The 21,398-nt window shown below is 53.4% G+C and overlaps 8 protein-coding genes across 8 annotated transcripts; 4 read left to right on the top strand and 4 right to left on the bottom strand.

Annotated features, from left to right (window-relative positions):
- Nucleotides 1-50: 50 nt before the first annotated feature.
- NCS57_00318100 (uncharacterized protein) lies at nucleotides 51-1,682 on the bottom strand (the record flags this gene model as incomplete). Its single annotated transcript, XM_053053191.1, has 3 exons — nucleotides 51-292; nucleotides 340-592; nucleotides 930-1,682. 3 exons carry the CDS (start codon nucleotides 1,680-1,682, stop codon nucleotides 51-53), a joined length of 1,248 nt encoding a protein of 415 aa, XP_052918437.1.
- A 3,532-nt stretch (nucleotides 1,683-5,214) lies between these two features.
- On the top strand, nucleotides 5,215-8,871 carry NCS57_00318000 (uncharacterized protein; the record flags this gene model as incomplete). Its single annotated transcript, XM_053053190.1, has 1 exon — nucleotides 5,215-8,871. The coding sequence occupies one exon, from the start codon at nucleotides 5,215-5,217 to the stop codon at nucleotides 8,869-8,871; it is 3,657 nt and encodes a 1,218-aa protein (XP_052918436.1).
- A 1,085-nt stretch (nucleotides 8,872-9,956) lies between these two features.
- NCS57_00317900 (uncharacterized protein) lies at nucleotides 9,957-10,475 on the bottom strand (the record flags this gene model as incomplete). The annotated part of the gene is made up of 3 exons (XM_053053189.1): nucleotides 9,957-10,106; nucleotides 10,168-10,257; nucleotides 10,317-10,475. The coding sequence occupies 3 exons, from the start codon at nucleotides 10,473-10,475 to the stop codon at nucleotides 9,957-9,959; spliced, it is 399 nt and encodes a 132-aa protein (XP_052918435.1).
- A 721-nt stretch (nucleotides 10,476-11,196) lies between these two features.
- On the top strand, nucleotides 11,197-13,199 carry NCS57_00317800 (uncharacterized protein; the record flags this gene model as incomplete). Its single annotated transcript, XM_053053188.1, has 2 exons — nucleotides 11,197-11,571; nucleotides 12,060-13,199. 2 exons carry the CDS (start codon nucleotides 11,197-11,199, stop codon nucleotides 13,197-13,199), a joined length of 1,515 nt encoding a protein of 504 aa, XP_052918434.1.
- Nucleotides 13,200-13,488: 289 nt separating this feature from the next.
- On the bottom strand, nucleotides 13,489-14,350 carry NCS57_00317700 (uncharacterized protein; the record flags this gene model as incomplete). The annotated part of the gene is made up of 2 exons (XM_053053187.1): nucleotides 13,489-13,944; nucleotides 13,994-14,350. The coding sequence occupies 2 exons, from the start codon at nucleotides 14,348-14,350 to the stop codon at nucleotides 13,489-13,491; spliced, it is 813 nt and encodes a 270-aa protein (XP_052918433.1).
- Nucleotides 14,351-14,659: 309 nt separating this feature from the next.
- NCS57_00317600 (uncharacterized protein) lies at nucleotides 14,660-16,451 on the top strand (the record flags this gene model as incomplete). The annotated part of the gene is made up of 2 exons (XM_053053186.1): nucleotides 14,660-15,416; nucleotides 15,463-16,451. The coding sequence occupies 2 exons, from the start codon at nucleotides 14,660-14,662 to the stop codon at nucleotides 16,449-16,451; spliced, it is 1,746 nt and encodes a 581-aa protein (XP_052918432.1).
- An 849-nt stretch (nucleotides 16,452-17,300) lies between these two features.
- Nucleotides 17,301-17,945, top strand: NCS57_00317500 (uncharacterized protein; the record flags this gene model as incomplete). The annotated part of the gene is made up of 2 exons (XM_053053185.1): nucleotides 17,301-17,555; nucleotides 17,604-17,945. 2 exons carry the CDS (start codon nucleotides 17,301-17,303, stop codon nucleotides 17,943-17,945), a joined length of 597 nt encoding a protein of 198 aa, XP_052918431.1.
- Nucleotides 17,946-18,083: 138 nt separating this feature from the next.
- On the bottom strand, nucleotides 18,084-21,171 carry NCS57_00317400 (Beta-galactosidase; the record flags this gene model as incomplete). The annotated part of the gene is made up of 2 exons (XM_053053184.1): nucleotides 18,084-19,168; nucleotides 19,218-21,171. 2 exons carry the CDS (start codon nucleotides 21,169-21,171, stop codon nucleotides 18,084-18,086), a joined length of 3,039 nt encoding a protein of 1,012 aa, XP_052918430.1.
- Nucleotides 21,172-21,398: the final 227 nt, after the last annotated feature.

Genomic DNA, 21,398 nt, shown 5'->3' with positions numbered 1-21,398 from the left:
TGTGGCATCTAAAAAGCGTCAGCTCTATCATCAAAGAGTGAAATCTATCCTCACTGATTCTGGAAGTTCTCTCGCAACTCGGGCGTGTCCAAGTTCAGCAGAGTCGGAAATAGGAGCACCATGTTTCTCCCTTCGTCCATGATCCAGCTCCCGCATTCATCGCAGCCAACCTTGCACGGCAGGACGTGCTCGGATTTCTTTGTAGCCGTCTTGTAAAATCGTAGGCCTTGAACCCCATTCTCGAAAGACAAATCCGTCTTCTGTAAGATGGCGGCCCATTGGAACGGAGCACCTGGCATCAGTCAGCCAAAATCTTGGAATAATGGGCTTATGAGCTACCGTGGATCTTCTTGCAGTCGATACAGTGGCAATACTTGGATGCCAGTGGCTTATCCTTGTTCAGCCAGTATTGCACCTTGCCGCAGTGACAGGAACCATGAACCTTGCGCTCAAATGAAGCGCGCTCTTTGGTGGCTACATCTGGCTTTTGATAAGGAGGTTGAGTTTCCCATCCTTTGTCGTTGTCTGATTCAAAGGTGTGCTGGTGATTCTTCATGTGATATTCGTCGGAGGCCATCTTGTTGCGAGTTCGCTACTTGGTAGACGATTTCAAAGAGAGTATTGAGAAAAGAGGACCGATCCTTTATTCAAGAGACTAAGAAAAGATATAGGATAGTTGGAGGTCTTTCTAGGTTTCAAGGTGGCCCAATCAGATGAAACCTTCTTGTCGTCATCGATACGTCGATTGCCGTTCCCGATACATGACCGCCATACTGTAGGCTATCTTACTCTCCCTTTGGCTTTGGATTCAAGATGTCATTGATCATCTCGGCCCACTTCCACGGCGTCCCTACGTCCGGACTCTCTTCCGTCACCGCGTTCCAATATTCCCATCCCATCACACCTCCGATCCTTGGATACCTACTCACCAACTCTTTCAGACACGCCTTCAATTTTGCATCGCTCACGTAACCCGAGCAGTTAGCCGGGTTTGTCACGAGACCTATGACGACCTTCTCTTGTGGCCAGCCTCGTGCGATAATGGCATCGTAGTCGTGCGGTTTGCTCATGTCGCCCCAGCCACAATAAAACTGCGTGTTGTACCATGCTATGCGTGAGCCCAATCCCTTCTCAAGCTCCTCGATGTTAAATCCACCTAGGTTCTGCCTATTAAGCAGCGCTGGCGCGACAGGCGCAAGCGTCACGAGAAACGACTGCCCAAAGTCCGTCTTCAAATGGTCAATCAGACGAACAACTCCACCAAGCGACATGGCCTCCTCAATATCGAGGTCCAAACCATCAAAGCCCGCCCATTTAATCATCTCTCGAAGTGGCTGGTACCATCTGTGAAAGCCCTCAAGTGACCCATCAAGCTTGGTGTAGGATCCCTGCGCTGCGCCGCCGAGCATGCCGAGGACCTTGATACCGGCAGCCTGAAGCTGACGGACCTCATCCCAGAGAGGAATAAACTTGGATGAGTTGTACAGGTCATCGTTGAGGGTGATGTTGTCGGGCGCGTTGAGATGAATCGCGGCGACGATGACGTGTGTGACGCCAGCTGCGGGATTGAGGGCGGGGAGGATGGAGATATATCTGTCGTCTCTGTACTGGGTTTGATGGTAAAAGATGATTCGCTTGTGTTTTTTATGCTCAGTCATGGCTTCGCTACGTTGGATGAGCATTATGTCTTTGGGGATACGGAATTGTTGATGAATGTGAGGTTGCAGCGTGGAGTTGGAGGTGTCAAGTTCAGCTGAGGGGACGCGATAGTTGCGGTGTGGGCCGCCGCTCAGTCAGATGGCGTTTAGCAAGGCAGCATTCCAGCCAAAGACTAATGGATCAAGTTCTTTATTGTTTTTCTAAATAAAAGACCCAGAGTCGCAATTTCTGTTGAAATATATTTCTCTTAAATAAGAGACATGGGTTTCTCGTAATGAACAATAAAGTGATAAAAAACAACATTGATAACCGCCTAGTTTATGCCCAGCATAAATCCACCATGAGCGTGACAATTGCTGGCATCTGGTTATCGGTGGGATCAGTCTGCGGCTTGCATTCTCCAATTCTCAAATAACGTTTGGTCCGCACAACCCGCGCAGTTATGAGCTGAAACAGCGGACTCCGTGTCTGAAATCGTACACATCGACCTGAAACTTGTTTCCCTGCGCCAGCCTGAACCAGGACACAACCATGTCAAGAAAACCGACGCCACGCCAAATGATAATAACAAGCAGCCAAGAAAATCCACACGGGTCTCCTGAAGTGACTAGCGCCTGCTCATTAAGAAGCGAACTTCGGGGATGCGGTGTGCCACATCTTTGCTGCCCATCCATTATCAATCGTGGTTGGTATTCGTGTCGTAGCCCTCTCCCAGAGAAGAAGCAGAGAGGCACGGTTCAAAATCGCAGCGGCTTGAATCAATTCCAATGTGAGAGCAGGATTCGTGCGGAAAGGCCTCCAGATGGGCTACTGCATGGCCCGGGTTCGGCCGCTCGTCTGAGGTTATCTTCTGGGTGTGGCCACATGCGTGGTTTGTGCGGCGGCGTGAGCCCATCCCCTTCAACAGTGCCTTGACGTCTTTGGCTCCGGCATTATCGCGAGGACCCGAGCACACACATGAGGCGGTGGAGGTGGATATAAGGTCAAGGACAACAGGAGGGAGATAGCAAATTTGGGTCACAAGTTGTGGAGTGGCAAGATTGTGCATCATGAGCGCGGCTTGCGGCATAGCAAACAAGACCATCTAAATGGGTTCAGCTCCGTGCATGTCGTCGTCGATAGATCAAATCGAAGCAAAAGGGCGTGTTTAACTAACGAGTGACTGCGTTAAATACTGGTAAAGAGCGACTGAAGTAAGTTCCGCTGCACATAGATAGCGAATGCCATTGCCGGTCAGTGGCCCGCACTGAATCGCCGTGATCAACCCCCTACGTCTCATTTCACAAAAGTCGCACCTCTTCCTTTCTGTCTCTCATCGGGGTGGAGGCGTCGAATACTAAACCCAGCCGAGCGCCAACTCACCCAGGAAACCCCCACAGAGAATGGCAAACAGGTACCCAACATTGAAGGTCATAACTGCAAGCATGCTAGTCCGGGACGGTTAGCATTGGTTCATTACAAGCAGGGGCTCGCGCTCCGAGGGGATTCGTTTTGGGGAAGGGCACAGTAACTCACAGCAAGTAGCCTATCGTCATTGTAATGAGTTGGAGCAAGGCCCTAGTGAGTTGGATTGTCGCGTTCCACCTGCGGTGGGAGCCGGCCCCAGCTTCGTCCTCCCGAGATTGCCCCATCTTGAGATAGTCATCGGCTTCGCCCACATTGCAAGAGCTGTTTCTCTTTGGGTTCCAACGTTTCTCAGCAATGCCCCGTGCTGTAGTTAGGAAGCGTAGGAATACCGCCATAAGAATGAGCAGGATGATAGCGCCAGCGTAGCCCTGACCTGTCGTGGGCGTGAGGGGTTTGGCCCAAAGGGTATCGCCGACACCGAAGTGAAATGTGTTGGCCATGCCGGGCATGGAAGCCATAGAACCAGTTTGGGCTGCCGAAGGTGAGTCCATCACCTCATCGCTGTGGGTGGTGTCCGACGCGGGAAGAGTGGTAGTGCTGGCGGTGGAAGCGAATACATTCGAGCTTGCGCTATGGGAGGTTACGCCGGGCATGTCGGTCGCTGTCGCCGACCCCGTCATACCCTCCATACCAGGCATACCCATGGCGGCTGATGGTGACGAGATCAAAAGAGAAAGTAGAGGCACGGAGTTGGGAACTTCAGGAATGAATGAATGAATGAATGAGTTGCGGCCAGCGCTGAGTGAATGGGAACAAACGGAAAAGACGAAGAGGTTTGTGAGCTTTAAACTCTCAGAAGACAGATCCCTTTCTGAAGGCAAAGTATGTTCCTAACGCTGATGAAACTGAACGGTTTTGAATGCGCAGATGGCCCCAGGCTTGGTTGGTCTTGACCTGGTCACTTTGAACGAGCCCAAACCCCAGAAGCGACAGGGGGCTAGAAGTATTCGTTTCTTCATCTTCACTACGCTCCACGATTTCGGTGAGCGCAATGACCTGGCCTAGCGAATTTGATCTGTGGTTGGGCTGTCCCATCATAACCAGACTAGGTCGACATGACGGGTAGTTCCCCTGGCACTACACTCATCTCGCCCTCTATGACCCTGCCACCCTTGACCTGCTTCCCGGCCTTTTGGATAGCCAGTTTCACTTGGTCCAACGTCAGATCATCCCCAACGGCGACGATGACTTTCTGCTTCTCGACCGACGTGTCGACCGACTGGACGATTGGCAAGGCCTTTACAGCATTCCTCACAGCAGAGGCACAGCCTGACATACTTGGTTAATGCAGAATACACCGAGGTGGCTTGGGAATACTTACCTCCACAGGACATTTGTACATCGTACTCGTAGGTTTGAGTCATTTTGGGTTCGAGGATCGGTTGGGTTTCGTGAACAAGCTAAGAAGCCAGTTATCGACAACAGAGTGTTTGAGAACGTCGTTCGACAAGTTGGCGCGTAGCTTTGGTGGTTTGTAGTTCGTTGGACATCAGCCCCTGGAGAGATCTTATAATCCTGTAAGGAGGCAACTTCCGTCAACTACGACTCACTCATCGGGCTGGAGTCTCTGCTCGAAAACAATTGAGTTAATTCTGCGTACATGCTGACGGCTTCGGTGCAATGCTGAACAATCATGAGTCCCATGTTTCAAGCCAAAACTGGCTGTGCCGTGACAGGATGCACAGGAGCCACACCGCGAAAGTACCGCAGTAGGATTCGTGCGATAGTGTTGCGCGTCAGGTCTGCAGTTCCGGCGTATGGTATCATGCGTGGTTTGTGCGGACTGGCGCGATGCTTTATGCCCTCCGCACAAATCACGCAAATGTAACCACATCAGGATGTGACGATGCGAGGCATACGCCTGAGTTGAACTGCGCTGGAAAACTCCGCCACAGTCCTGCCACCACCTGAGGCACACCAGCGTGCCACCCGCACAATCTGCGCTGTCCCGACTCAGTTCTAAGGGGTTACAGGCTTCTCGCGTTGTAAGCAAATCCATCCCTTTCTCTGAACAGTCATTGTACAACTTCGAGTATAATTCGATAAATGCTGCGTCTTGTCTGTGTTAATTTCATCTAACCAGAAACTTACACGTTGACTCTATTCAAGATTCAGAACTGCCTTCAAACACCTTCACCGTCTCAGGAAATGCCGACACGATCAAGACCATCACCGCCATCTCCACGGCGTACCACATTTCTAGTCCCTGGGATCCATTGTCCCACTTGTGCCTCCTTCATCGAAGGCTTCCTCTTCTGCCTCCGTCCAAGACCTGTCTCCGTTGAGACTTCGATCATTTCGCACAGCGTTACCGTCACACACGATTCGTTGCTGAGCGTGCGTACAATATCCAAAGAACTCAGCAAGGCCGGCTACGAAGTTGATGCCGTCATCCCGGATCCTATAACGGGCAAAGCATCACCAAACGGCGCCCGTGGTGGGTCCGATGATGACTTCCCGTTCGCATGGCTTAATCAAGCTGTAGAGCGGTGGAACCTCAGCCGGAAGGCTACCGATGAGGAGACGAAGAGAAGGCGGCATATGGAGCATTGCGAGCAATGTCGCGCCCAGCATCAGGAAACCAGGTCCCAAGAAGACGATCGAATAGCCTCCTCCGATCGGTCGTCCGACACAGAGCAGGTCGGCAGCCCGTTTGTCGTTGTCGATTCGGCATCGGAGCCGATCAAGACGTTCCAGGCGTCCATATCGATTTCGGGAATGAGCTGTAGCTCCTGCGTCGGCAAGGTCACATCAGCCCTGGAGCAGAAGCCTTGGGTGAGGTCAGCCAGTGTCACTCTGCTCACGCAGAGTGCCACTATCGAGTTCTATGGAGAGCAGCATGTCGAAGAGCTGGTGAAGATCATCGATGGCATTGGCTACGAGGCAAACCTGGAACATGTGGATGAGCTGCCGGGGGTAAGTCCCCGCGGTGCTGCCGACTTGTGGAAGGCCTCCTACTCCATCGGCGGTATGACGTGCAGCTCCTGCGTCGGTACTATCACGACGGCTCTCGATAGTTTTCCTTGGACGAAGAGCGTGGACGTCAATCTCATCACCAACAGCGCCTCCGTGGTCTTGGAGGATAAGAGCCACCTAAGCGAGATCATTGAGGCCATCGAGGACGTGGGCTATAAAGCCAAACTGAGTGACGTCGTCAACCTACAGAGGGACAAGGCACGAGATGGACGCAGGACCGTGTCGATTCGCATCGACGGAATGTACTGCGAGCACTATCCCCGTCGTGTCACCGAGGCACTGAACCATTTCGGCAACCGTGTGACAATCGAAAAGCCGGTAGTCATAGGAAAGTCTATCATGACCATCTCATATTCACCAGGCTCCGACTTCAATATCAGAGTCATCCTTTCTGCCGTCTCGGCAGCCGACCCGGCCTTCAGCCCTACCATATACCACCCTCCTACGGTTGAGGAGCGCGCAGCACAAATGCACGCACGCATCCGGCAGAGAATATTCTATCGCGTCCTGCTCTCCTTTGTCGTCGCTATTCCTACCTTCATCATCGGCATCGTCTTCATGACCCTTGTTCCGCGAAGAAACCAAGGCCGTCAGTATCTGATGGAACAGCTACGTGGAGTCACCCGCGCGGAATGGGCGCTGTTCATCATGGCGACGCCGGTATACTTCTTCGCAGCCGACGTCTTCCACCGCCGTGCCATCAAGGAGCTGCATTCCTTATGGAAGCGTGGTAGCCCCGTTCCAGTTCTCCGCCGTCTCTACCGTTTTGGTAGCATGGACATGCTAATGTCCTTCGGCACCACGATTGCCTACTTTTCCTCCATAGTGCAGCTGATCATTGCCGCCACGCTACCCGATCCCATGGACATGGAGGAAAACTCAACTTACTTCGACTCGGTTGTCTTCCTGACCATGTTTCTGCTCATTGGTCGTCTGATCGAGGCATATAGTAAGGCGAAAACAGGCGAGGCAGTGACCATGTTGGGCAAGCTTCGACCGAAAGATGCCCTCCTAGTCCTTCCAGACAACGATCATGGCGATTCCAACGGCACCCAAAAGGTCCCCATTGACATGCTCGACTTTGGTGATGTGGTTAGAATTGTGCATGGCGGTTCCCCGCCTTGGGATGGTGTTTTTCTCGAGGGTGAGAGTGAGTTTGACGAATCTAGCCTGACAGGTGAATCGAGGCGCGTCAAGAAGACTGCTGGCGACCAAATCTACTCGGGCACTGTCAACAAAGGCGGACCTATCTCGATACGGATCACTGGCACCTCTGGGGATTCTATGCTGGATCAGATTATCAAAGTGGTGCGAGAGGGCCAGGCGCGACGTGCGCCAATAGAAAGGGTGGCTGATACGCTCACCAGCTATTTCGTCCCGGTTGTCACTCTCATCGCCATCGCAACATGGTTGATCTGGCTGAGTCTCGGTCTGTCTGGGACTCTGCCTGAAGAGTACCTGGACGTCGCGGTTGGTGGCTGGCCTTTCTGGTCTTTGCAGTTCGCCATCGCAGCCTTTATCATTGCCTGTCCATGTGGCATTGGCCTTGCAGCTCCAACGGCGCTTTTCGTTGGCGGGGGTTTGGCAGCTCAACACGGGATCCTCGTCAAGGGCGGAGGAGAAGCCTTCCAGGAAGCGAGTGGACTCGATGTTATCGTCTTCGACAAGACGGGCACCCTGACGCAGGGTGGTGAACCCAAGATCACGGACCATCAATTATTCATCTCGGATGGTGGCAACTGGGATGAGCAGGCGATTCTAAATGCCCTGGGAGAACTGGAAGGAAACAGCAGCCACCCAATCGGCAAAGCCATCGTTGCCTTTTGCAAATCCAAGAGTGCAATGGGTGCCAATGCGAATCATATAGAGGAGATACCAGGGAAGGGAATGAAGGGTTCATTCAGCATCGAAGCACTGTCGCAACAGGTCGAAGTGCTCGCGGGGAACGAAGCCCTCATGACCGCCCACGACATCTCCTTTGACAGCATTACGTCCGCCACTCTTGATTCGTGGAAGGGTCAGGCAAAGTCTGTTGTGCTCGTTGCAGCTAGGTCTATGCAACCCGCATCGGATTCATCATGGACGCCGCTAGCCATTTTCGCGGTTTCTGATCCTCTTCGTCCAGAATCTCACCCGGTTGTCGAGGCACTTCACTCTCAAGGAATAGACGTGTGGATGATTTCAGGAGACAATCCAACGACCGCCCTGGCTGTTGGCGCCATGGTTGGCATTCCTCCAGAGCACATCATCGCCGGCGTGCTACCAGAGCAGAAGGCCGACAAGATCAAGTATCTTCAGAAGAGCCAACTGAAGCCTCAATCCCGGTCCTTTTTCGGGTGGAGCAAGAAATCCAGACAGAGAGCAACTGTCGCCATGGTGGGGGATGGTGTCAACGACTCTCCCGCCTTGACCGTTGCGGATGTTGGAATTGCAATCGGCTCTGGCTCCGATGTTGCCATCTCTGCCGCCGAATTCGTGCTCATCGCACCAAGTTTAACCACCTTGCTCGCGCTGATCAGGCTCAGCCGCACAGTATTCAGACGCATCAAGTTCAACTTTGCCTGGGCTCTTGTGTATAACCTCGTCGCCTTGCCTATTGCCGCGGGGGTTCTTTACCCAGTACGCAGCCGTGGTCAACACATCAGACTCGATCCCGTGTGGGCTAGTTTGGCTATGGCTCTGAGTAGCCTGAGTGTGATCTGCAGTAGCCTTCTCTTGAGAAGCAAACTGCCTGTTGTGGGTTTCAGAAACGATAAGTCTTTGGGTCAAGCATCACCTCAAACTGGTGTTTGCCTTGACAGATCGTCACCACAAGCAGGCCGTGCTTGATAAACATATATGTCACTTCTGGTCATGTTGATTTCAGTCATGTAAAATGGCGTCCAAGGTTTAAAAGCTGACCCCACATGTTTGGCACAAGCAGCCCTAGGCCGAATATTGCTCTTTGCTTGTTTCTCGAGGTCTTGGATAGAACTCAACGTCTGTGGATCTTGGCGTGGATGGAAATTGGGAGACTGGTTGGGTATAACTTCTTGCTGTCAGGACATTGGGGCGTTGTATGGGATGCGGACTTTCGATCGGCAAGGTCAACGGACATTGTACTGAAGGAAACTCTGGGAGGAAGGCCGACACAACGCGGAGGTTCTGCCAAATCATTCATCCCCATTGAGGTACATTACAAGTCGTGCAGATAAACATAAGAACGGGGTGCGCACCACCAAGGAAGAGCCGTGATTCTCCTACGAAGGGCATAAATGAACATGCTCATATCCTTTGAGGATGGATCGAACATTGGCCTTGATGATGTGAATATCAGCATTGAGCTTTCTAGAGCCTAATTATAATGGCAAGGCTAGAGAGAGGGGGCAGGGCTATAGACCCCCAGCTGCTGTGTCTCTAAAGCCTCTCGACCAAAGTCCCTTGCAATCAAGAGTGAACGTGATGAAGGACGAGAAGGACCTGTCTTGAAAGCCGGGCTCCACAGGCCGATGAAACCACATTCCGGACTCGCCAACAATCGGCTGTCACACTAGTCTCCTCACAATTCTATCCCAAGACTTTGCACAGGGTTGAGAGGGACTCGCTCAGCGCCCGCCTGAGACATGTGCCACTCACCATCCACGACTTTGTTAAGTCGGTCCAAATCCACTACAAGACTGGAGCGACTAAGTCGACGAAGCGACGCAGTGTTAGTCCTCCGTTTCTATCGAGACCTAACAATGACCACAACCTGACGGCCAAAGACGAACTTAGTGAGTTACCCATCAACCGCAAAGTCACGCTGCATCACGCGCAAGGAAAGGTCATGTCAAGTGCTCAACCTGTGCCAGTCTGCTTTTTGAATGATCCCGTAACCATGGGATTGAAAACTCCCGCTTTCCACTTCTAAAAAAGACAACAATGACGAACCCCCCTTACTCTCGCACCGCCGACCAGCGGCGGTGGGCTTCCACCCAAGTCTCCTCGCTCTTCTTGTTCTTCTCGCTGAGCACGTGCTGGCTGAGCCGATCCAGCCACAGGGCGCAGGCGGACACCACCGCGGCGATCGATCGGTTCATCTTGGACTAAAGAGGAGACGTTAGGTCAAAGTCTTTGCGATGAGGTTCACGAGACGAGAGTACTCACGGCGATCTCCTCCCACTTCTCACCCTTCTGTTGAAGGGCTAGGAGCTTGGCGATGTCGGTGACATCCCAGCGAACACCACTGGAAGAACCCTAAGAGAAAGACGTTAGATCTGAATCAATGATTGCGAAGAAGAGTTGGATGGACTTACAGTGCCAAGAGCCAGCCCGAAGTAAGCGGCAGGGGCCGCAACAAGTGTCTCTGGGTGTGTCACCCAAGGCCGCGCGCCAGGCGCCTCTGGCAGAGGGGTCCGCCCCTTCTGCATGGCCCTTTCCTGCCATGGCGTGATGATGTTGTCGCGTCGTTCCATAGTGGGCGTCGCGACGTGGTGGTAGTGGTATCCTTGGGAGCTGTGGATGCGAGGAGGATGGCTTCGAGTAAGCTTCAAGAGGAAGTTCACTTGGAAGTTTGTTGGTCAAGAGATGATGTGTAAAGTTGAGAAGGATCATGAAGCTGAAAAATAAGGAAGAATTTATAGATGTGGGAGATGCTGGTGTTGAGAAATTCTCCTTTTTGAACAGATGGATTTGACAATGTGCGATCAATAGAAAGCATTGAGTTGCCAGAGAAATGTATTGGCCTGTATTGTCTCTTGCACAGACTGCGGTTTACGGAGAATGAGAGCGAATGATTCATTGTGGTATAGATGCTCAGGTGAATGTGAGGTAACAGTGATATGAAGTCGAGGTGAGGAGGTGAATAGAGACAATCGAGCATGCATCTATTGTTCCGATTGTAGAAACCTGCTTGACCACAAGAACGGACATATCCCAGCTTAAGTACAATAAAAATTACAAACCACCGTTTGAATACATCATGCGTATCAAGAAAATGGCAACAGAAAATGCAGTGCACTCGACTCTATTCATTATTAACTCAGTGACCAATCACATTGTGGCTTTCAGCCTGCCTCAAACGCGGGGATCTCAGCTCATGCTCACTTCTGACACTTCACAATCATTCATCACAAAGACATTCACTCGACCTCAAACGGAGAAATATCAAAAATGACATCACAGGCCCGAGTCCTCATGGCCCCGAAAAGGCCCACAGCAGATGACCAGAAAAACACATCCATCTTCCTCGCTGGCACGACAAGCGCTACAGGCGAACCTGACTGGCGCGAGACGCTCACGCAGGCTTTGAGTGAGCATGCAGTCACAATCTTCAACCCAAAGCGCGACGACTGGGATTCTACATGGAAGGAGGACTTTTCGGATAAACGCTGGGAGGAGCAGATCTGGTGGGAGTTGGACATGCAGGAGGCGGCCGACATTGTCGTCCTTTTCTTCCACGGGGCAACTGCGGCGCCTATCAGTCTGCTGGAACTTGGGCTGGCAGTCAAGTCGGGAAGGGCGATTGTCTGTGTGATGGATGATTACAGTAAGAGGGGGAACGTGGAGGCGGTTTGTCGACGGTATCGGGCGAGGTTGACAAGAACGGAGGAACAGTTGAAGGCGGCGGTTCTTGCGAGGTTGACTGGTCATGCGCGATAACGGTGTTAGTACCAGAAGTGGAAGAGATGTTAGAAGGGCCTTGGCGACTGACGATGGATGAAATGAAGCTGCTTGAGCTTTCAGGCGATGTTTAGAGACTCACCGAGGCTCACCGAGGATCGGCCCGATCGGGCACCAAATCACCGATGATTCTTTCCGATAATTACCCGCTCCCAATCCCTTGCTCGCAGCGGCCTTTCCCCCACCGAACCGGTCAATAACGGTGGCGGGGTATCGGTGTATCCAAGCTCATCCATCGCCTTCCCAACCTTTGCTTGCCTACCTATTGGTCTCTCAGTTACTTTTTTGGTTAAAGAGACCTTGAGTCTTACTGCTCTCACAATTGAGCTTTCTCTTATATATTCTTACCCTACTTGCGCTTGCTTGCGACCTCACAGCTCCTCGCCATGGATGACCAGTTTGGCGGCCGCACCGACGACGATCTCTTCTACGATGACTTCGAGCCCGTTGAGAGCGAACCCGTCGTCGCAGAACAAGCTCCCGCACCCAAGCCAGAGCCCACGCCCGTAGCGCCGATCCAAGAACCCGTCGCAGTCCAAGAGCAGCCTCCAGCGCAGCCTCCAGCGCAGCCACCGGCAAGCTCAGCGCCCCCCGCAAAACCCGCCGGTCTCGCCTCATCGCGATACGCCGACAAGCCCGCCCCAGCTCCCAAGCCCGCACGACAGGCTCCCCCGCAGACCTCGAATGCGCCGCCAAATGCTCCTACTGCTCCGAGGGAGAAGGGACCGCAGAATACAGCAGCCAATGCCACCACACGACTCCAGTCGGGTGCTAACCCACGGCAAAAGCTGACGGAGGCGGAGTTGGCTGCCAAGATGGAGAGGATGAAGTTGGTGTCCGCGGAGAAGGCGCGCAAGTTTGAAAAGGCCGAGCAGGACGAGAAGGATCACGCAGCGTCTTATGCTCGTGGAATGGAAGAGGCTAGGAAGCGACGGGCTGCGGAAGCTGAGCGACGACGACAAGGCGAGGAGGATAGGCGCAAGATGGAGGATGAGCGTGCTAAGAACAGAGAAAGGAAGCTCAAGGCTATGGGTATGAAGGAGGGTGGTTGGGATGAGGGCAAGGAGGCCCTGGAAGAGGAGGAAGCTAGGCGAGGGTTCAGGGGCGCAAACGGTGGAATTCGAGGATCTAGGAACGTTGGCCTGGGAGGGAGTCGCTACGCGTCGAGGGATGGTGAAGAACACGATGTGGACCGATTCTTGGACGATCGGCATCGAGGAGGACGAGGCCGAGGACGTGGTCGCGGCGGTAGGGGAGGAAGAGGTGGACGAGGTGGGCATGAAGATGGGCATGCGCCTAGGGCTCCCGCGCCTGTGAAGCAATCTGTTCCAGCCGCCGAAGACTTCCCAGCTCTTCCAGGCGAGGGTAAGAAGACTTCTGCGCCTGCACCAGCGAGCAATAAGCCTGCATTCGCAGCAGCAGCGGCAGCACCACCACCACCATTGGCACCATTGAGCCCTGGAGGAAAGTGGGGTGATGAGATGGAGGAGTTTGACGAGCTCAACAACAAGTCATGATAGTATTGGAAGTATAGTTTGAATCGCTGGAGTAATGATGGGCCGCAAGAATGCGAAGCAGCTTCACAGCAGAAAAGCACGAGTTGGAAATATCACTGGGTAGCAGCGGCATAGATAGTACAAGTATCGAGTCAACGCCAGATTGAAGAATCCTCATGTTGTCTCCAAGCTCTACCTCATCTAGAAGGGTATTTCAACAAAGTCTGTGGTCCGTCCAATTTTGTTCACACAACACCCAAACGCCAATAACAACCCCGGATATACATGTACAAGACGGGTTCGAGCCAGATTACCATCCGCCGCGGTAGCCCCTACCTCCGCGACCGCTTCTGTAACCTCCCGAACCCCTAGGTCCTCTCGGACCTCCCATACCAGGTCCATCATCATCCATCTGTGGCCTCGACCTCCCCTTCATCTCCTTAGGAAAAGCATCATAAGTCTTGCGCATCTGCGCATAACCCAGATGCATCTTGCCGTAAAAGTGGTCGGCGAGGCGGCGGTCGTTGTCGAGCCTACTGAGGTACGCGCCGCACACGTCGCAGACCTGAAGCTTCTGGTGGCCCGAGGGTCCGGACGTGTCTGAGAGCGCCTTGAGCTCCTTTTCGCGGTCGAGCTTGGACTGGGATGCCTGGCGCACGCGAAAGAGCTCATCTTGGGCGCGTGATACTTCGGACATGGAGCCGAGGATTTCGACTTCGAGGAGGCCGTTGTTTATGGTGGCTGTGAGGTCTGAAATGCTCTTGAGCTGGGAACTGTTAGCATGTCTCTTCTATACAAAGGTCTAGGGAGCGTACCAAGACGTTGGTCTGGCGAATTTCATCCGGTGTCTTTTCCAACCTCCTCTGCGCAGCATCGATGCGTCGGTTACACTCATCAATGTACTTTTGCAGGTCGCGCATATAATCGTACTCGAAGCCGTACTTCTGTCGCTCCCTCTCGGATAGACCTTCATATTCAGCCTTGAGCCCTTCGCTGTGAACCTTGGGACACGGCCCAATGTCCTGCTTGGTGTTTGTAAAGAGGTCGTGTGGACATGTCCCGGCGATGTAGGAGCGGCAGACTTTGGGATCGTTCATGGACAGCTGGGCGGCGCGCGACGTCGAGGATGCGCCCATAAGCTGCTCCAGCAGCTTCCTCTGCTCGGCGGCCATAGTGTACTATTGCGCAGGGGTCGTGAAGAGCCTGGTGGTATAGATTAGTAGCTGTGATGATGGCGGGGCCTCGAAGATCCAAAGATGCGACGGCATGTGGAGGAAGCGCGCGCCGAATGTTTCTGCCAAATCTCACCGCTTACCTTATCAGCCGTCATTGTCCACGTCGCGACTTGGAGATGGGACAGCTGGAGCTTCAAGATACGAAGGCCAACTCCAAGTCGATCTTTTAAAAACGGACAGGGTGAGATGTGAAATCCAGTTGGATCTCACAATCTTCAGCCCTATTACGATATATAAACCTTCAAAATGCGCCACTTTCTGGCGTATCTCCTCCTCGCCATCACCAATGGCCTCGCCCTCGCCGCCGCATCCGACTACCACGAGCAATTGACCCTCCGTCCGCTGCCCCTATCCCAGCTACTAGCAAGCTTCAACTTCCGCGCCAACACCTCGATCGCCGACTTTGAGGCGCACAACTTTCGACTCTTCCCGCGCTCCCTGGGCCAGATCCTGCAGTATGCGGGCACCCGGGAGTTGCACCTCCGGTTCACACTAGGACGGTGGGATGCACAGCGTTGGGGCGCTAGACCCTGGGATGGCACGCGCGAGGGCGGTACTGGTGTTGAGCTTTGGGCGTGGTTGGATGCTGAGACGGATGAGGAGGCGGATGAGAAGTGGTTGACGTTGACGAATGCCTTGTCGGGCTTGTTCTGCGCCAGTCTCAACTTTATCGATTCGACGAGGACGATCCGACCGGTCATGTCGTTCCAGCCCGATGGAGACCACTCCAACTCGTCGCTCGCCAACACGAGGCTTCTTCACGGTGTTTTGCCGCACGAGGTTGTCTGCACGGAGAACCTGACACCTTTCTTGAAGCTGCTCCCTTGCAAGGGCAAGGCTGGCGTTGCTAGTCTGTTGGATGGCCACAAGCTGTTTGATGCGTCTTTCCAGAGCATGGCTATCGATGTGCGACCCAAGTGCAAGGCGGATGGCGATTGCGTCTTGGAGATGGAGGAGACTATCGACATGGTTCTTGATGTGAACCGATCCAAGAGGCCTCAGAGTACGTTCCTCTCGCCAATTTGACCAACGTGTCTAACCAAGCCCAGATAACCCCATCCCGAGACCTCCTCCAGGCGACCAGCTCATCTGCGATACTTCCAAGCCATACCATGCCGAGTTTACATGCTTCCCCGCCGACAACCTTGACGGTCAGGATTGGAGCATCTCCCAGGTCTTTGGCCGACCCATGAAGGGAACCTGCCCTCTTACCGATCCCGATGTTCCTCCCATCTGCGTTCAGATCCCCGAAACTCGAGATCTCTACGCCACACAAGGCGCGCGAGAGATCAAGGCCCCGGATGGCTCATCGCGATGCTACCATCTTGAGCCCAACGATGAATTTGAGCTTATGCTAGTGGGGCCTGAGTCCCAGGATAAGGACAAGCTCCTTAACAAGCCTGAAACTCCTCTTCTCTACGCTGAGCGCAGCTTCAACGGCCATGGTCAGGAACATGGCGGTGTCCAGGCCATCCTTAGCAACCCCAGCGACACTGACGTCGAGTTTGTGTACATGGAATCACTTCCCTGGTTCATGCGCATTTACCTACACACTCTGTCCGCCCGCATCGCAGACTCGCCGGCGGAGAACTCTACAGATATCATCAAGGAGATCTACTACCGCCCGGCTCTTGATCGCGCTCGCGGTACTCAACTCGAGCTCCTGATGCGCATTCCCCCACACTGCACCGTTTTCTTGACTTACGACTTTGAAAAGTCCATCCTCCGCTACACCGAATACCCCCCCGACGCAAACCGCGGCTTCGACGTAGCAGCAGCCGTCATCACGACCCTCGAACCCAAGGTGATGAACATCCGCACGACGAGTCTGCTACTATACCTACCGACCCCCGATTTCAGCATGCCCTACAACGTGATTATTTTCACGTCGACGGCCATTGCGCTGGCATTTGGAGGGTTGTATAATATTCTTATTAGGAGATTTGTCGGGGCGAATGAGACGACTGGGCCGACGCTCAAGTCAAAGTTGGCGGGTTTGATTGGGAAGATAAAGGGTAAGAAGGCATCGAAGCAATAGATATGATAATACGAGTACATTTTCTTGGTTACCATCTGTCACGTCTGTGTCTAGGCGATGCCGGGCCTGGACAATTGGCAAAGCGAGGCGCGATTCCCAGGTCCCCATGCAGACGAAGATGGAGAACCAAGTCACAGTGATACGACGTACTTGTTGACCATGATGCGGAGAGGGCCGAGGCGAGGTTTTTGTGCCTCTTCCCGTACATTGCTGTGCTTCATCGTGTCGTGCTAGAAACGAGAACAGCGTCACCTCGCCGCGTAGTTTGAGCTCAGCTCTTGGTGTACAGCCCTCTCGCATCTCAGTGTTGGCGTTCTAAGGTTACTGATGACGACTTGTGGGGTGGACAAGTGCTTAGGGTCTGTTCAGGGTCCTCGTCATCGCGGTTACAAACTTTTGGTCTCGATGAAGCTACCATTCTTCACATTTGACTGTTGAAGCCGGATTAGGAAGCTTACCAATGCAGCTGTCCTCATCAAGAGATCCTCCTTTGCTGATATATGCACTAGAGGAACATCCGCAAGTCTAAATGAATACCTCCCCAAGGGATGGACACGTTGCTCGTCTGGATCAGGGCCGGGCGCGTTCCTTTCACCACTCAGCCATCTCCTTGATAGGAGCCTGTCTTCCTCTGAGCCAGATACCTCTGAATGCGGTTGGGGGTAACTACATGTAGATGCAGGCAGGTAGAAAATGGACGTGACTTCCCAACCCGTCCTCCCCATCTGTCCAACCCAACGTCACCACTGTCTTTCTTTAGCGATGCCGATTGACTTGCCCACATCACTTCAACATCTTCTTATCTCTGCCAGTGCCAATCGCAAAACTCCCATTCTGAGGATCTGACAGCTGCAAACCCCCTCCACGATGAAGCCACTCGTTCCAGGCATCCTCATCGCGGCGCTCGTCGTGGTAAACGCCTACTACACCATGTCAGTCTTTGCTCCGTCAATCGAAGAGATCCACGCTCGAGTCATCAACGCCCGCGGCAAAGCTTTTATAATCGGCGCCTCCGCGCCAGGAACCTTTTGCGGCCTCGACAACACCACCGAATGTCCTGCCGGTACTTCGACACAGGTTGACGAGAGGATGACTGCCCTCGCTGTGAGCCCAGCTCTCCATCGCGCTATTCACAAACTGACAAACAAATAGGCTGCAGTCCCAGGCGGCCAGTTCATCTTTGTCGCCCCCGACGGCACCATCTCGTACCCATCCGCGCACTCAGCCCTCCGACCCCCAGGCTCCAAAGTTGGCGGTTTCCAAGCGTCGCAGATCATTTCGGATTGCAAGATGCCCATCACGGTCCTGGTTTGGCTACCTGAGGATGGCAACCGGGGCATGTGGGCGTGTCCGACTTCTCTCAACATGCCGATGGCAGACGAGGCGGTGCTCAAGGCGACGACGGGGGAATTCAAGGGGAAGGGCTGTTTGAAGGTTGATGGGGTGCAGATTCAGATGGCGGGGGATAATTATGCGGCCTGGGCGTATACGTGAGCCTCGCCAGGTGGAGAGGGTGTAAATTTGCGAGGATTCTAGTTCATAGATGTGCAGCCGTGGTTATAAGACGGCATTCAATCCCATCTCTCCTTCGGATCATCCCATTCATATCGCATTTAGGGCCTGTCAAGACCCCTAGTCCAGGAGTATCTCAAAGTCAAACTCCTTGTCAGTCCGTAACTGATACTCCGGCAGAGTGGCCGGCCCACAAGACGCAGTTCCCAGTCCGTGATGCTTCCAATCCAACCTCACGATCGTATCCTCCCTCTTCTTCTTCTTCCGGAGCTCATACGGATGCGTGCTCTCATCCACGTCCCTCGTGGGATAATGCATCGCCGAGAAACTTGCACCTTCAAGATCCCCAAACCTGGCCCTCAACACACGTCCTTGACTCCCCACAAACTCTACCCACCGTACATCCGTCCGATTACCTCCATCCTGAGGAAACTCGTAGTCCACCCACAGATCATCCACACTCTCACTCCAATTCCCAAAGCCTTGCGAAAGCTTCTTGTCCACATACGACTCCCCCGGTCCTCGTCCCCACCACTTCACGTCAGATACACCGTCCAACCCAACCGTGATGCCGATCCGCGCAAACGTCTCGGGCAACCGCAATCCGTGCGGTTTACCATGCACATGAATGCGGAGAGTGTCACCGTGGAAGTCGTACGTGGTGACGACGTCGACGGCCCAGGCTAGGACGGGCGGCGCGATACGGCCGGTGACTTGGACTTGGACTGTGTTTGAGTCGGTGTGCCATTGAACTTGTCGCACGTGGTGAGACGTTTGGTGTAGGCGACGCTCTTGCCATTCTTTTCCGTGGCCGCCGCGATCGTTGTCAGTGAGGGCACGGTAAAAGTCCATCGTGATGGGAGTCGTGAGGAGTTCAACGCCAGAACGCGTCCAGCTTGTGAGAGCGCCCGCAGCGAGATTGATGTCCCATGTCGAGTCTCTAGTCGATGACCGAACGACGAGTAGAGACGGGGATACTTGTTCCACAGTTGGTGTTCCGGAGCCCAAGGATCGCAGTGCAGCGATGGACTCAGGTTTGGAGGTCTGAAGTTGGCCAAAGGCAACCTGGTGGCCGACTGATGCCCAGTTTGTGTCCTCCCTTATGACGAAGCTTAGATGAAGATAGGCTTCACCTGTGATGTTACTTAGAAGAGACTCATCATAACCATCTAAAGTTAGGGTTGCCTGTGTGTGAGGCTCGATGCCTGTCAACTGTTAGACCGTGTTCGATGGGAGGACAAACTGACGACATACCGCTAGGTATCTCGATCTCTTTGCCAGGTACCGTTTTGCCGTCAGCAACAATCTTCCAAGTAGCTTTGAGATGCTCCAGCCCGATATAGTCGTAGCGATTGATAATCGTCACCTTGTTGCCGTCTAGCGAAAGCGTTTGAACCGGCTCAACAGCCTTGGCATACTCAATCAGGCCAGGCGTGGGCGTGTGATTCGAGAACAACACGCCATCCATGATGAAGTTGTAATCGTTCGGTTCGTCGCCAAAGTCGCCTCCATATGCCATGTACTCCTCCCCGTCCTTTGTCTTGGTACGTAGTCCGTGGTTCGCCCACTCCCACACCCATCCTCCCATCAATCGCGGGTACTTGTAAAACGCCTCGATATACTCCTTGATATTTCCCGGCCCATTTCCCATTGCGTGGATGAACTCGCACAGAACGAGAGGCTTCGTCCACTCCTCTGCTTCCGCAAACTTCTCCACAATCTCATCAACACTGGAATACATGCGACTATAGATGTCAACCGTCTCAGCCTCGTAATCCTGCTCGTAGTGCACCAATCGCGTAGAATCCATCTCCTTGATACACTTGTACATGGCTTTGTGGTTCCGCCCGTAAAAGGCTTCGTTCCCGAGAGACCACATGAAGACGCAGGCATGGTTCTTGTCGCGGGCGACCATCTGTCTGGCGCGATCCACGTACTGATCTTCCCAAACTGGGTTGTCTGAAGTGAAGGACGCGGGATCGCCGCCTGTTGACCAAAAGCCGTGGCATTCTAGATCTGCTTCGTCGAGAACCCAGAAGCCGAGTTCGTCAGCCAGGTCGTAGAGTCGTGGGTCGCTGGGCTGATGACAGGTTCTGATCGCGTTGAGATTGTGTCGCTTCATGATCAAGAGGTCTTGCTTCATGAATTCGTACGGTACGGCTCTTCCATGGTCAGGGTGATGTTCATGTCGGTTTGCGCCTCGGATCTTGATGGGTTGGCCGTTGACGCAGAAGACCCCCTTAATCAGTCCCGCGGTGCGAAAACCAATGCGATGAGCCACGCTGCTCTTTTCGTCTATGTTGAGGACGAGTGTGTAGAGGTACGGGGTCTCTGCAGTCCATTTCTTTGGACCTTTGACTTGCAGCTCGAAGGTGTCTTTGCCCGAAATGTTCTTCGTATCTCGCAGAACCCCTCCACCTTCGTGATCAAGCAGCTTGAGCTCAACAGCCGAAGAGCCACTCAACTCGACGTGAACTCTTAGGGTAGCATCTTCAAACTTATCATCGAGTTCAGTAGCGACCTGGAAGTCATTGAGATGGATCTTAGGAAAGGCATGCAAGTAAACATCCCTGAAGATGCCGCTGAGCCACCACTGATCCTGGTCCTCGAGGTAGCTCCCATCGCACCACTGGTAGACCTCCACTGCGAGTACATTTTTTCCGTCAATATCGACCAACTCCGTTACGTCAAACTCGCTCGGGTTCCTAGAGCCTTGGGAATAGCCGACGTAGGTGCCATTGATCCACAGGGAGAATGAGGAGTCCACGCCCTCGAAGCGCAGACGCAGCTGGTGATCTTTGAAGCTGTCATCGAGCGTGAAGGTAGTGATGTACCGTCCACATTCGTTGTCTGCAAATGGCACGTTAGGCGGATCTACCGGGAATGGGTAATCGACATTGGTATAGTGAGGGCCCTTTCCATAGCCTTGAGGCTGCCACATCCCAGGGACTTGGATGTCGCTGAACTCGGAGGCATCAAAATTACGGTCGTGGAACTTGTCTGGGCCTTCAAATGGAGACTTAGAGAGGTTGAACTTCCAGGTTCCGGAGAGACAAAGGGCCTTTGCCTTGGTGACATCGCGAGTCAAGGCATCGGTCTCGGTGTTGTAGAGGTAAAAGCTGCTTCGAGGAGGGAGGGTGTTGCGGTGGATGACTTTGATGTTGTTCCAATCAGGTAGGGATTTTGGGTGAACTTGCACGTCGGACATTTTAGTGATGATCTGACCAGGTAGTGAACGTGTCCTCAGGATAGAAAACTGATTCTCGGTCCGATTCACCATGAGGCTCTTTTAAACCCAGGTGGTCATGATGATCCTCAATTGAGGCCTGCAGCCCACTGAGGGGGTTGCATGCGGCGGCTAAATTCGCTGATGAGTGATTGGAACGGTTGTATGCAGCTCGGTATGACTTTGTTGGTATCCCGAAAGCCAATCAT

This window comes from Fusarium keratoplasticum, chromosome 2 (assembly GCF_025433545.1).
Source record: "Fusarium keratoplasticum isolate Fu6.1 chromosome 2, whole genome shotgun sequence".
In the NCBI taxonomy this organism is placed as follows: domain Eukaryota; kingdom Fungi; phylum Ascomycota; class Sordariomycetes; order Hypocreales; family Nectriaceae; genus Fusarium; species Fusarium keratoplasticum.
This window is presented reverse-complemented; position numbering and strand designations above follow the sequence as displayed.